The sequence below is a fragment of the Ruditapes philippinarum genome, unplaced genomic scaffold (genome assembly GCF_026571515.1).
Source record: "Ruditapes philippinarum isolate M1 unplaced genomic scaffold, ASM2657151v2 ctg124_1_1_1_1, whole genome shotgun sequence".
NCBI classification, from domain to species: domain Eukaryota; kingdom Metazoa; phylum Mollusca; class Bivalvia; order Venerida; family Veneridae; genus Ruditapes; species Ruditapes philippinarum.
This window is the reverse complement of record NW_026866080.1, coordinates 790,687-802,810: the sequence shown is the minus strand read 5'-3', so window position 1 is coordinate 802,810 and position 12,124 is coordinate 790,687. Positions and strand designations below refer to the sequence as shown.

General features: G+C 34.0%; 2 protein-coding genes across 2 annotated transcripts; one reads left to right on the top strand and one right to left on the bottom strand.

Moving 5' to 3' along the window:
- Positions 1–319: 319 nt before the first annotated feature.
- On the bottom strand, positions 320–8,314 carry LOC132731250 (tRNA (adenine(58)-N(1))-methyltransferase non-catalytic subunit TRM6-like; the record flags this gene model as incomplete). Its single annotated transcript, XM_060717409.1, is given in 9 exon segments — positions 320–422; positions 663–1,157; positions 2,021–2,066; positions 3,006–3,130; positions 3,333–3,416; positions 3,856–3,947; positions 4,423–4,517; positions 5,724–5,863; positions 8,112–8,314. Coding segments are annotated over 9 exon segments (1,269 nt in total), but the record flags the coding sequence as incomplete, so codon positions are not given.
- LOC132731249 (uncharacterized) lies at positions 8,298–11,100 on the top strand. Its single transcript, XM_060717408.1, has 2 exons — positions 8,298–8,879; positions 9,544–11,100. Exons 1-2 carry the CDS (start codon positions 8,408–8,410, stop codon positions 10,716–10,718), a joined length of 1,647 nt encoding a protein of 548 aa, XP_060573391.1. The 5' UTR covers positions 8,298–8,407; the 3' UTR covers positions 10,719–11,100.
- Positions 11,101–12,124: the final 1,024 nt, after the last annotated feature.

Below are 12,124 nucleotides of genomic sequence, written 5' to 3'. Positions count from 1 at the left end.
ATTCCCATAAAGTTTCGTTGAATTCCAGCAAGTAGTTGCAGAGAACTACTCCGGAAACGAAATTCGGACGGACGGATGGACGGACGGACGGAAGGACGGACAACGCCAAAACTATATCCCCCTCCCGATTCCATCGGCGGGGGATAATAATATAGTAATTTCTTAGAAAACCTTCTGGCAAATAGGTGATCAAAAAATAAATAACCCTCTGGCAGCAAAAGGGTTAAACTTGTAATGAGATATTTCCAAATTCAAAGGAGGGCAAGTACAATACACAAATAATAGGTGTAAGTGAAATGAAAAACTAATGGAAAATTACCTCCTTAAACTGGGAGTAGACTACAACCTGTCGTGAGGGCGCCACATAATCTATCAGTGCCAGCAAGATCGGGGTCGGGTAAAATTTGGTTGCGACTATCAAACTGAAAAGTACATTCATGATAGACCTATTAGAGAATAAAGGTTATGTTATATAATATTAGAATGACAGTGGACAGTATTTTGTTATAGACTAAGATTGTAAAAAAACTTATGTCCAATTTTAGTTATTAATTGCCTACATTATCAAAACCATGCACTGAACACCACAGACTTGACAGTTCATTTAAAACACTGAGTGACCCATAATCAAAATAAAGAAATCAAAACGAATTTTAGCATACCAGTCAACATTCTTTTGCTGTATTATTTTTCTAGCTTCCTCAATTTCTTTGGCTCGGATCAATTTGGCCTCAGCTCTATCTTTATGTGTTCTAACTTTCTTCTTACTCCACCTATCTGCCCTTGTAGACTTGTTCCCAGAATTTTTAACTTCATTTTCTTCCTTGGAAGCAGTCTCTGTATTAGTTTTGGACTGGTCCACTGTTTTATCTGATTGTTCGTTTACAGAGCCTTCTGCTGATAAATTTTCTTGAGAACCAGTCTCTGATGTATGCATTTGTTCTTTAGAATTTGCCGAGTCATTATTGCAATTAGACTGTGTTACAGTTTTATCATCAGTCTGCATACTTTCAGGCTGATCACATGTCACAGATGGGACACAGTCAATATTTTGCTGGTCTGGTTTTGTGTGCTTTAGAGAATTTACAAGCTCTAATGGGTAGTTATATAAAGTGTCCATAATTTCTTTTGGGAAGTCATAATTATCTAAACTGCACCTGAAATGTTGATAAAGAATAAATATCATTTCCTGCGTAATAAGAAGAAGGATATTGAATGAGTGTAAATTCAATACTGAATTTATTGAAAAAGTTCAATAAAGTTATACTCTGGAGCATCTGAAAACGTAAATACAATGTAATGCAAAATTATTTTTTATTCAAACTAGATTTTGTTGACATAGTACATAAATACATGTAGAGGATATTGAACAAGTGTATGCTCAATACTGAATTTATTGAACAAATTGAATCAAATTACATTATGCGAGTCAGTGGAGAGCATAAAATGTAATACGATATTCAGCAAGTTCAATAAATTTAGTCATGAAGCTACACAAATATAATATTCTATTTTTCACGTACCCAAAATAAGAACTTTTTACAGTAAAAAAGAATAACTTTTTCATTGACACATATACAATTATAACACTACCATCTACTGTGCCTTTATGCTGTATTTAAAGAACATTTAACAAGCTTCACATTGTTCCCCATTGAAATAGATACTGACGAGGGTATTGTAACATAATATATGCACGATATAAAAAATGAATGCTTGTACGTCGTATAATATCACATACGACGTCAATAACCCAAATGATGTCAGGAAAATTACTTCTATGCTTTTTTATGTAGTTCAGCATATTTTTATCAATTCTCTTTTTATAAGCATGTTAGACTGAAAATAGATATCCATTTTTCTTGTCTTGAATTTAATAATGCACAATTTATTGTTCAAATGCTTAAAGATGTCACTTCAAAATATATGCACGGCCATGCCATAACGTCTTTATGTGTATATGACGCAGTATAAGGGTGAGTAAAACAAACAGTTGGTTATTACTTCAGCATATACTTACTTCATTGGTGAGTCACCATGATAAAAACTGATCACTTTTCCATATCCTGAAAGACAATTTCAAATAAACTTTTCTTTCTCCAAGAATGAATCCAAATATTAATAATGGAAACATTTATGTACATGTTTCTAAAAGGCATGTTTTATTTAGGATTTGATACTTTCTGGTTAAAACATGCAACCATTTCATACTTAAATCTTTTGTGTACAACTAAACCTTATACAATATAATATACAAATTTCTGGATAAAATGCAAAACTTTGAGCAACTATTACACCAACACTAAAGCAAGGGTGAAAAGAACAGTCCCACTGTTAAAACTAGTCCAGTGAAAAAAAAACAAAGTGGCGCAGAATGTATTAAAGCAGCACACCTCCAGATTCATGTTAATTTTCTTGAAAATTTGAAAATGTATTTAACAGTATATTATTGTAAAGTTACCAAAAGAATGCAATTTACACATTATCAATGGCACTTACAACCTAGGTAAATTACTATAAAGAGGTCAAAATATGCAAAAATAGCCTTTGATGCGTTAGTAACGCTGTAGAAATATAGTTATACATACTGAAAAATTCAGTCGTTAATCGCACATAACATGTAGATTTTTACCAAAATTTTGAATCTATATACCTTTCCTAAATCTTAGTACACTTTTTCCCAGGTTTAATTTTATAGAAATAATTTTGCTCATCTGGAGGCGTGCAGACATAAGAAGCACATAAATTCTGTGAAGATTATATATCAATTCTAAACCTGCTGGAACTGAAAACAAATAGCCGTTGCCAACAGTACAGAGTACGACCAGTCTGTACATTCATACAGTCTGACCACACTCTATACTGTTGACTGATCAAATTCAAACTTTCATGCAATTATCTCTAAAAATTGATAATGGGCAGTTCCAAATATGGAAGCTGGACAAGTCCACCAAAGAAACATAGCAGATAAAGGGTTATACACATTGAGATGACTATGCATATACCTCCAAGTCTCTCCAGTACAGCCCCTGTAATGAGACCTAAACATGACTCAACAACCATCACTGTACTGTTGGCACGTACATTACCCATTGTTAATATCTGTCCAAGGGTATCGATCCTTAAGTTACTGTAATAAGATACAAAACATGTACATATTAACTTAGAATGTTATCGAAACTTCCTATGTAACTAATAGGTCGCTTTTAAATCATGATGAAAATCAGTAGAAAAATAATTTAATATAAACATAGCCTGCAGACCGTTTCTCACACAATATAAGTCTAAATGTAACTATATTTAACATCTGTTGATATAGAAATAAATACTACCATATTCTGGAAGGTCCCTTTGACCAGTGCATCTCACACATAAGTCTTGTAGTGGGCTTTAACACAGTAAATTGTAGTAAATGTCTGAAACATGACAAAAAAGAAACAAATTATACCTTCATGTCTGAAACATGACAAAAAAGAAACAAACTATACATTCATGTCTGAAACATGACAAAAAAGAAACTAACTATACCTTCATGTCTGAAACATGACAAGAAAAGAATAAAACTGTTCAATCATGTCTGAAACATGTCAAAAAACAAACTATAAACTTATGTCTAAAACATGGCAAGAAAAGAATAAGACTATCAGGCACAAAACTATTCACTTATATTTGAATCATGACTGTAAGAGTCTTTTCATTCAATCATGTTTACAACATGTCAAGAAAGACTCAAAATATTTATTCATGTCTGAATTATAACAAGAAATTAACAGAACAATGCTATAGATCTAGAAGGATGATATTGTAATTGACATAAGTACATGTCTTATCAAAATTTTAAATACTATTGCTTACTTTTTTTTCTTCTTTTTGACCCATTTTTCCTGTGCATATCCTGTTTTACTCTGGAAGGTGGCACTGTTTTCTATCAGTTGTTCTATTAGATGCTATTAAAAAGAAAAGATTTGAAAAAGATTATTTTAAACTTAAAATCAATGACAACATCTTAATTTCATTGTACAATATTTTGCAGACAATATGATACATATAAAATGTTCCTTTTTGGTAGCTAGCTTCAGTTTGTTCAGTTACTGGCTATTATAATTAATTTCCTACAACTAAAAATCTCAACTAAAGTTAAACATATACATTTAATTGCTCGAGGTAATTTAACAATTCAAATAAAGCTCCACAATAACTCCCATAAAGCTCATCAATAACTCCTATAAAGCTCCCCTTACTTTAACTGTTGAAAGAAAGTGAAACCGACACATATTTTTAGTGGTGGATGCCAGTAAATTGAAAATGTTAGGGGTCATTGCAGCATTAATGTAACTCAATGAACAATAAGTACAAATAATGATGCTGTGTCAATGTTAAAATAAATATTAAGAAGACAGGATTAAAACAATATGCCCTTACATCCCCAGATACTCCTTCTTTCTTCATCTGTTCTATTTCCTCTTGTGTCAATTTCTGGTTACTGTCCTTATCTTGCAAATGTCTGTTGTCTTTTCCTGTAAAAAATATCAAACAGGCTTGTTGGGGAACAGTGAACACAGTAATTGTCCCATTGTGACTTTCAAGCTTTACTCTTGGAGGAAACCCTCAGGTGCCCCTCCATGTATTATTTCAGGCACAAACTGGCTCCTAAGTAGAACCACCAACATTTGAGTTTGAGTAATTAACTGGATAGCTTTCTCACATGAAAGTATTCAAAGTCCCTGGCCAAATTCAAAGGGCAAGTGGTTTGAAGTCAACTTCCCTTACAACTTGGCCATGGACATCCCAAGCTTTACAATAAAACAAGTTCTTTCATCTGATATAAATCACTTTCTATTCTGTTCCTTGGAACTAGTTAACCAGTTACTGGTGCCCATATGAAGAAGCAGACTTGAGTAGGGTTCGAACCTGCCATCCCTATGTTGAATGTGAGAGGCAGACAGTATAACCCAAAACAAACACTCTTGTCAAAAAAATAAATTCATAAAACCACCCAGATTCATTTCTAATGATTTAAGTCCAACAAAAACATTCATACGATTCAGCCACTCTACTGACTAAGCTTCCCGGCTTCATTCACATTTTCTTTTGGTTGGTTTAACGTCTCACTGACACAGACTGTCAGTGTCGGTCATAAGGTGACTGTCCAGCTTTAATGGTGGTGGAAGACCTCAGTTGCCCCTCTGTACATTATTTCAGGCTCAAACAGGCTCCTGAGACAGAGTAGAACCACCAACATTCCATAAGCTAGTCGGAAAGCTGTTCCAACATCAAGGATCCTAAGAAGCGTGTGTGGTGTGAACCAAAAGCAGTGAGAGGCAAATGCATTGAAGTTAACAACTTTAACCACTCGACCTCAGATGCACAATTGCATACATATTCCATTCCAAATTAGTGAACTGTTCTACAGTAATACAGTCAATTAACTTTTAAGTTTTTGTATTTTTTTAAGCTAAAATTTAGAGAGTACTTACAGATTTTGCAAATTATATTCAAACCTTTAAATCTCAATAAATGTGGAATCTCAAAATAATTAATGTGAACTTTTTTTTTTCATCATAACTTATATTTTTACACTTTCAAGTTTCAAATTTTTATCAATCATTTCAAGTTTCAAAGATTTATCAATCAAGTTATTTTGATAATTCATTCATACTAGTATCAATATATTATACATTTTCCCCACAAAATGTGAAGATATATATTCCATCTTATCATACCTTCCTCTGAAGCATCAGTATCTTGCTGAACAGTTCGCTCCATTTTCACCATCTCACCATCCTTCACTTCAAACAATGAACCATATGGAAAACCAATTATTCCATCCAGTTTAAACTTACTCTTTTCCAACCATACATCTCTAAAAAGAATTACACATATTTTTTTAAAAAGAACTTATCAAAAATTAAAAAATACCATTTAACTGTATATTTAAGTAATTAATATAGCGTATGCACCAATCACATTGATTCCAATAGAACAGCAGGGGCTTTTGGATAATTTGCGATATTTTGGCCAGAAAAATATGCAGCCTGAGGAATTCAGGTCCCTAGGAATAACCCTCTGACAGTTCTTTGAGGACTATTGGCTGAATTACCTGCAGCTTTGTCTATCTTCAGGTTGGCAAGGAGTTTCAGCACCCTGTTCTTGCTGACAGATACATCATCCGTTTGGGGGTATTTACAATATCTTGGTGAGGTCGGGGTGGGTTTTCAAGGTATAAGTTTAGTTTTTGTAGGCAAGACTGCTTTTGAGACATTTGAGAAGCAATGGAAATTACTGACTAGAACTGTCTGATGATAAAATCTCTAACTTTATTAGACGTGCCTGGTTTGACCCATTTTAAAGATTCTTTTATACTTTCAAATTCATACATCATAAGAAAGACATCAGCCGGGGGTTCAGCGTTCTATGATATCATGGTACTTAACTTTATCGTAACATATTCAAATATAAATATCGTACATGAATGAGTTTTTCTTCTATTTAATAAGTGATCCTTTTCCAAGACTGTTTGTCAAAAATTCATTTCTGAAGATCCAATTTAAACATCATTTTTAAACTATTCTCAATGTCTGCCATTTTGGGTAATTTCAGAGGACGTTACAATGGTATCACGGTAATCCCCCAAAATGCAAGTATGGAAGGATTGATGGGTCAAAATCTTCAAGATAAGTTGTGGAAAACTTCCAACAGTTAACTTGATATAAAATTCAAACCATATGAACTGACAATATGTGATATGTATATATGAGGCCATCCTTAAAAAAATGTTCGTTTGCAGTAACGCGACCGACTCACAAAATTTGCCCCTACTCAAAATTTTTTTTCATGGTCTGGATAAAAAAAATTTTTTTTTTTAATCAGAAAATTATGCCTTGTGCTTTGTTTTCGTTCTTTTAAAGGTTAATAGAAGAAATAAAATGTAGGTCTTATTAAATTAGAATTCAGTTATCAATTTATTAATTGTTACCAGATTATCAAAGCATATATTGTCCAGCATTTTGAAATTCCATGTTTATTTGGCAGTACAGTTCCAATAAAAAAAAAATCAAAAAAAATCGACCTACCTACCCACCTTGAAAATTCTCGGTCAGGTTACTGCAAACAAACATTTTTTTAAGGATGGCCTGATTATAACATATTTTAATTGACTGTGTAAAAACAATGAATGGAAATCAGCGATTTTTTTCCCTGAATTGTGAATGGGTACCGTACCATAAAAATTGGGAAAAAAGCGTTGTTTCTTAACAAACTGTGAATTTTTTAATTAAGATTGTGAATATCTTATTCAGCAGTAAGAACATATAATATTTTTAATGTAGTAATTACTGTTACTAGACATTTTGAATGATGTTTACAGAAATTACCAGACGCTTGTTTCGGTATTGATTCATCCCTAGAAGTTTCGTATTTAAACAGTTCAAACATTTAAAGGGCGAACGCACCGCACATCATGGTCGGCTAAACACATTTTAAGATAAACAAAGCACAACAAGCAAATATTCATTATACGAAGAGACTTAAGACTTAATTAATGGGAATTATGAAATTTCATCAGAATTGTGAACGGGTCCGTCGGACCCAGTCTGAAAATTGTGAAGGTCCATTTGTGATTGTGAATGGGGCGATTATTCGATACCACTTATAAAGGGTAAAAAATCGCTGGAAAATAGTTGTCAAATAAGAAGATTTAATAAAATAGTTTTCTTTTGACGAATACATTTATTATTCACAAAATTAAACTCATTGGCAGATGAAAATGAATTTATTGTGCCAGTTTTACAAATATTTATTATCATCGTGTGTTGGTTTTACTAGCAGCCACAGAAAATGTAAATACCGTGATATCATAGAACCCGTGATATCATAGGAACCGAGTACAACTGTCAAAAATTATCTCGAAAAAATAATCTAAAATTAGTTGAACTATTTTACTTTTAGCGAAAATGAAAACGCAAAAAGGGTAAGTTTAACAAAGCTACCCAGAATTACAATCAATTGCTTAATATAGCATGGCACACTGGGTTATTTTTTTTATTTAACTTTAATATTAATACTGAATACGAAAAGAAATGAGCACGAATAAACTCATCCTTTCAATTTACCTATTTCTATGAACTTGGAATAACCTCAAGTTATCGCCTTTCCTTAAAATAATATGATCATCTTCTTTCACAACAGCTGGACTACTCATCTTTAATAGTTTTTAACTGCTATGTCAAGAGAGCGGTTAGTTTTCTTCAGCGGAAGCACGTTTGATATTAAGCACAATACAGTCTGGTTCCAATTTGTATATTTTACGTTTAATAGACGGTGACAAATTTGAGAACCAGCAAAATCGCGCCCTCTGTAAACAACAAAACACGTGCAGAATTTCGCTCCAACTGTCAAATGATGCAAAATGCGTTTTACAGCAAAATTTAAGAAGAAAACATGTAAACAATTAACAGATGACAGAAAAGTATTTGTGAATCTCAAGAAAGATCATAACTTAAAGAATCTACAGAAAAAGTGTCCATTTAAAGATTGCAAATATGCAAAATATTTGCCAAAAGATATTGACATAAAACTCGACGACAGATTCGATTTGGTTGCGCTGTATAACCCTACAACTGACAGAAAGCGTGATAGATTAAAACGTTTGCAGATAATAGCAATATTTATAGTTAAAAGTGCATATGGCAGCACTCCGATATCAGACCTCGTTAACGTGAACAAAAGAGTTAAACGAGAAACGGAAAAATGTAAGACTGATACTTCTGACACAGAGGCGATGCAGATGCGTTGTATTTGTAGAGAATTTCAAATAGTGATTAAAAAGACTTTAAAAGATCCAGCGTTACAGAAGAAAAACAGAGAGCCTGTCTCAAAAGGTATGAATTTGTATATATCCGCCAAAAAAATGTTCATATTTCTGTGAAAGATTATCGCCAACGACGCCAAGTGCCCTATATTCGCCCCTGTCCTAGAGTCAACCAACACCCTGTGTATGTCAGAAAGTCTCAACTTATGTCCGTTAAGAATATGACATAGCTCTATACATATGACAGAATCTAGTATTCTGAATGTTTTTTTTTTTGTAGTTTTGAAAAACAAGCATGTACAAAAGCAGATGTGTGGGTGCAGCAGCAGCGAATGTATTATTTATCTTCAGGTCCCATAATCACAAAATTTTTAGGATCAGAAATGTCAGCGAACACGGGGCCTGGAGTCCGCTAAATTACATGTTGATGAATTCCCAGACATACATGTACCTGTAATTCTCAGTAAATTGTTTTACAGTCTAAAATAGAGAAAATAAGAATCCCTAAAGAAAACATGGCAAAATTGAAAATGTTGCAGGCTCGGTTTGATTGAGCCTGTTCATGGACGGTACTGTCAAGTGCAAACTACCGTCCACGCCCCCTAGCACCGGCTTAAGATACATCTGTCTGTTTTTGATGCGTAATAAAATGTTCTATATTTGGGTCATGAAATTTTCAAACACAATTTTCAATTCATTAAATCATAATTGACAGAAACAATTATTTTTTACAGAGTACGATGATAATCAAAACAGCCTTAGAATTCTAGAAAAAGAAGTTAAGACACATACACAGAACAAATGTTCATCTAATAGAGAATGTGAAACACACCAAAGAAAAGAATCTGATTCCATGAAGTTTTGCCATGGTGACTTTATGGACCTGGCCAGTCACACAGAAGCGGGTGATCTCGGATCTGGAAAGGTCCAGGACCATGCAACATATACTAAGAATGCATTTGAACATCAGCGTGTATTATTTAACGATCAGACAACAAGGCTGAAAGAAAGACATATGCGAGTAAATGACCAAATCAAGAGAGGGAATTGTGTTTATATATCAGAGCAATATGAGACGGATGAGTTAAAAGGAGCTACGGTAAAGTTTAATAACTTTCCTGGTCGAAATCACGAAAAAGTGCACGAATTAGCAAGGATAAAACTTTATGATCAATTTAAAAAGGCAAATGTGTATGACAAGGAAGAAGTTCGGAAAGAAGTAAAATTGTGTCAGAATTCTAAGAAAACTGTTTTTGATCAAACAACTGAAAATCACCATGAAGGGTCTGCAATCGAAACTGAAAACCACCACCAAAGGGCTGCAATGTCAACTGATAAGAGTAATCAAAATTCTACTGTAAAGAAGCTGCAGAACAGGTCGTATGTGAAAAATGATAATAAATTTTCATGTAAAGATTTTGGTAAAGTGTTGGAGATTAGAAATGATCGCAGATTTGGTGAAGTTAATGAGAAACATTGTAAAGCTATCTCCCAACTTGTTACACATAGATTAAACAATGACATTTCCACCTTAAGTGTATGTGTATTCATTCAAGACAACTTAAATGAGAACAATGATGATCTGGTTAACATGAAGCTTGAATTCACGAATGAATGTCTTAGTACATATTTCTACCCTGGGAAAAACATTGTGACTATTAATGTTCAAAAAGATTTGAAGAAGTTTCTACACAGGACAGTCTTTCAGAAATCATCGTCAGTTAAAGATTTATTTGGAGAAAGACATTTAAGTAGTGATGCTTTAAACACAAAAGCTGTTATAATGGTGTCGCAGCCCATTTCAGCGTTGCTAAGACACAGAGACATTTGTCTGCTTGATACATTACATGTTATTCTCGGGATCGATCGAGGCACGCTGTTGATACTGAAAGCATTAGGAAAAAGCTGAAAATATAACAGAATACGTTCTGGAAGACGCAAAAATGAGGATTTAAAAGTGCTCCGGAAAAGTTATGGAAGAATATTCCAGTGATTGCTGGAATCCGTCAAGAGTACCATTTTATTGATGTTAAAAAATACGGCGTGCTATATTGATGCCAAAAGCTGGGAAAATGTGTCTCTGTTTGTATATCTACATCAAGTACATTTACGATGTACTGCAGTATCTATTATGTAAAATTGTATGTAATTTAACTTAATTATGTACTTATGTCCTTAATAATAAATGCACTTTATTTCATACAAAGTTTCCAATATAAGTCATTTACCAAGATTACTGAATGATGGACAAGCTAGTGTATTTGTACGAATTCCTTAAAATAAAGACATAAAATTGAGATAATTTATGTGAGCTGGGATGCACACGTATGTTCCAGATGTGAGTAATTTATTTACAATATCATCTGGATGCGGTCATACCAGGCTCTTTACTATTAGCTGCTTAATTTTTGTATTTTGATATTGAAATTCCTTTGAGTTTCGAATGGATTATTCCAAATTTAAAATAGGGTATTCTTTACACAAATTCAGTAAGATCAGGGTTAGATCGCCCGAGTGAAATTGAATTTTTTGCTGAAGTATTCCAAGAGCATGTTTCAGTTTAGTCTTAAAATTGCATTTACATATGGTGTCTGATTTGTGCCATTCTTGTTTTCATCCGACGACCCCGCCAAGCGAAAAGTCGGAAATTAACAAGTTAAAACGGCGGGACGCGGAGCGAAAACACGCTAATTAGCAAGGGTGCGGGGCAAAGTTTAATAAATAAAAGAAATAAAACCGCGGGGTCCCGTCATTATAACTTGTTAATTATCGATTTTTCGCTTGGCGGGGTCGTGGGACGAAAACACGCTAATTAGCGGGGGCGCGCAGCGAATTTTAATTATTAAATTTCGTCCCGCTCCCCGCTAATTAGCGCGTTGGTTCGCTCTGCGCTCCCCCCACCGTTTTATTTTTTAAATCTCGCTCTGCACCCCGCGGGGCAACGTTTTATTCCTTTAACCTCGGCTCGTGCCCTCGCTGATAAGCGAGTTTTCGCTCCACGCCCACGCCATTTTAACTTGTGCTTTCTCGACTTTTAGCTTGGCGGGGTCGCGGGGCGAAAACACGCTAATAAGCGGGACAGCGGCGAAGTTTTATCTATTAAACTTTGTCCCGCGCCCCCCGCTAATTAGCGACTTTTCGCTCCGCGCCCCCGCCATCTTAACTACTTTATAATATATTTAAAGACGTTGAAATATTTTTCATTCGAAATTTAACAGCATATTTAATTAAGTTTTATTTATATATATGAATTCGTGAAGTTGAAATCGTGAAGTTGAAATCGTGAATTCATATGAAGTTAAAATCGTGAAGTTG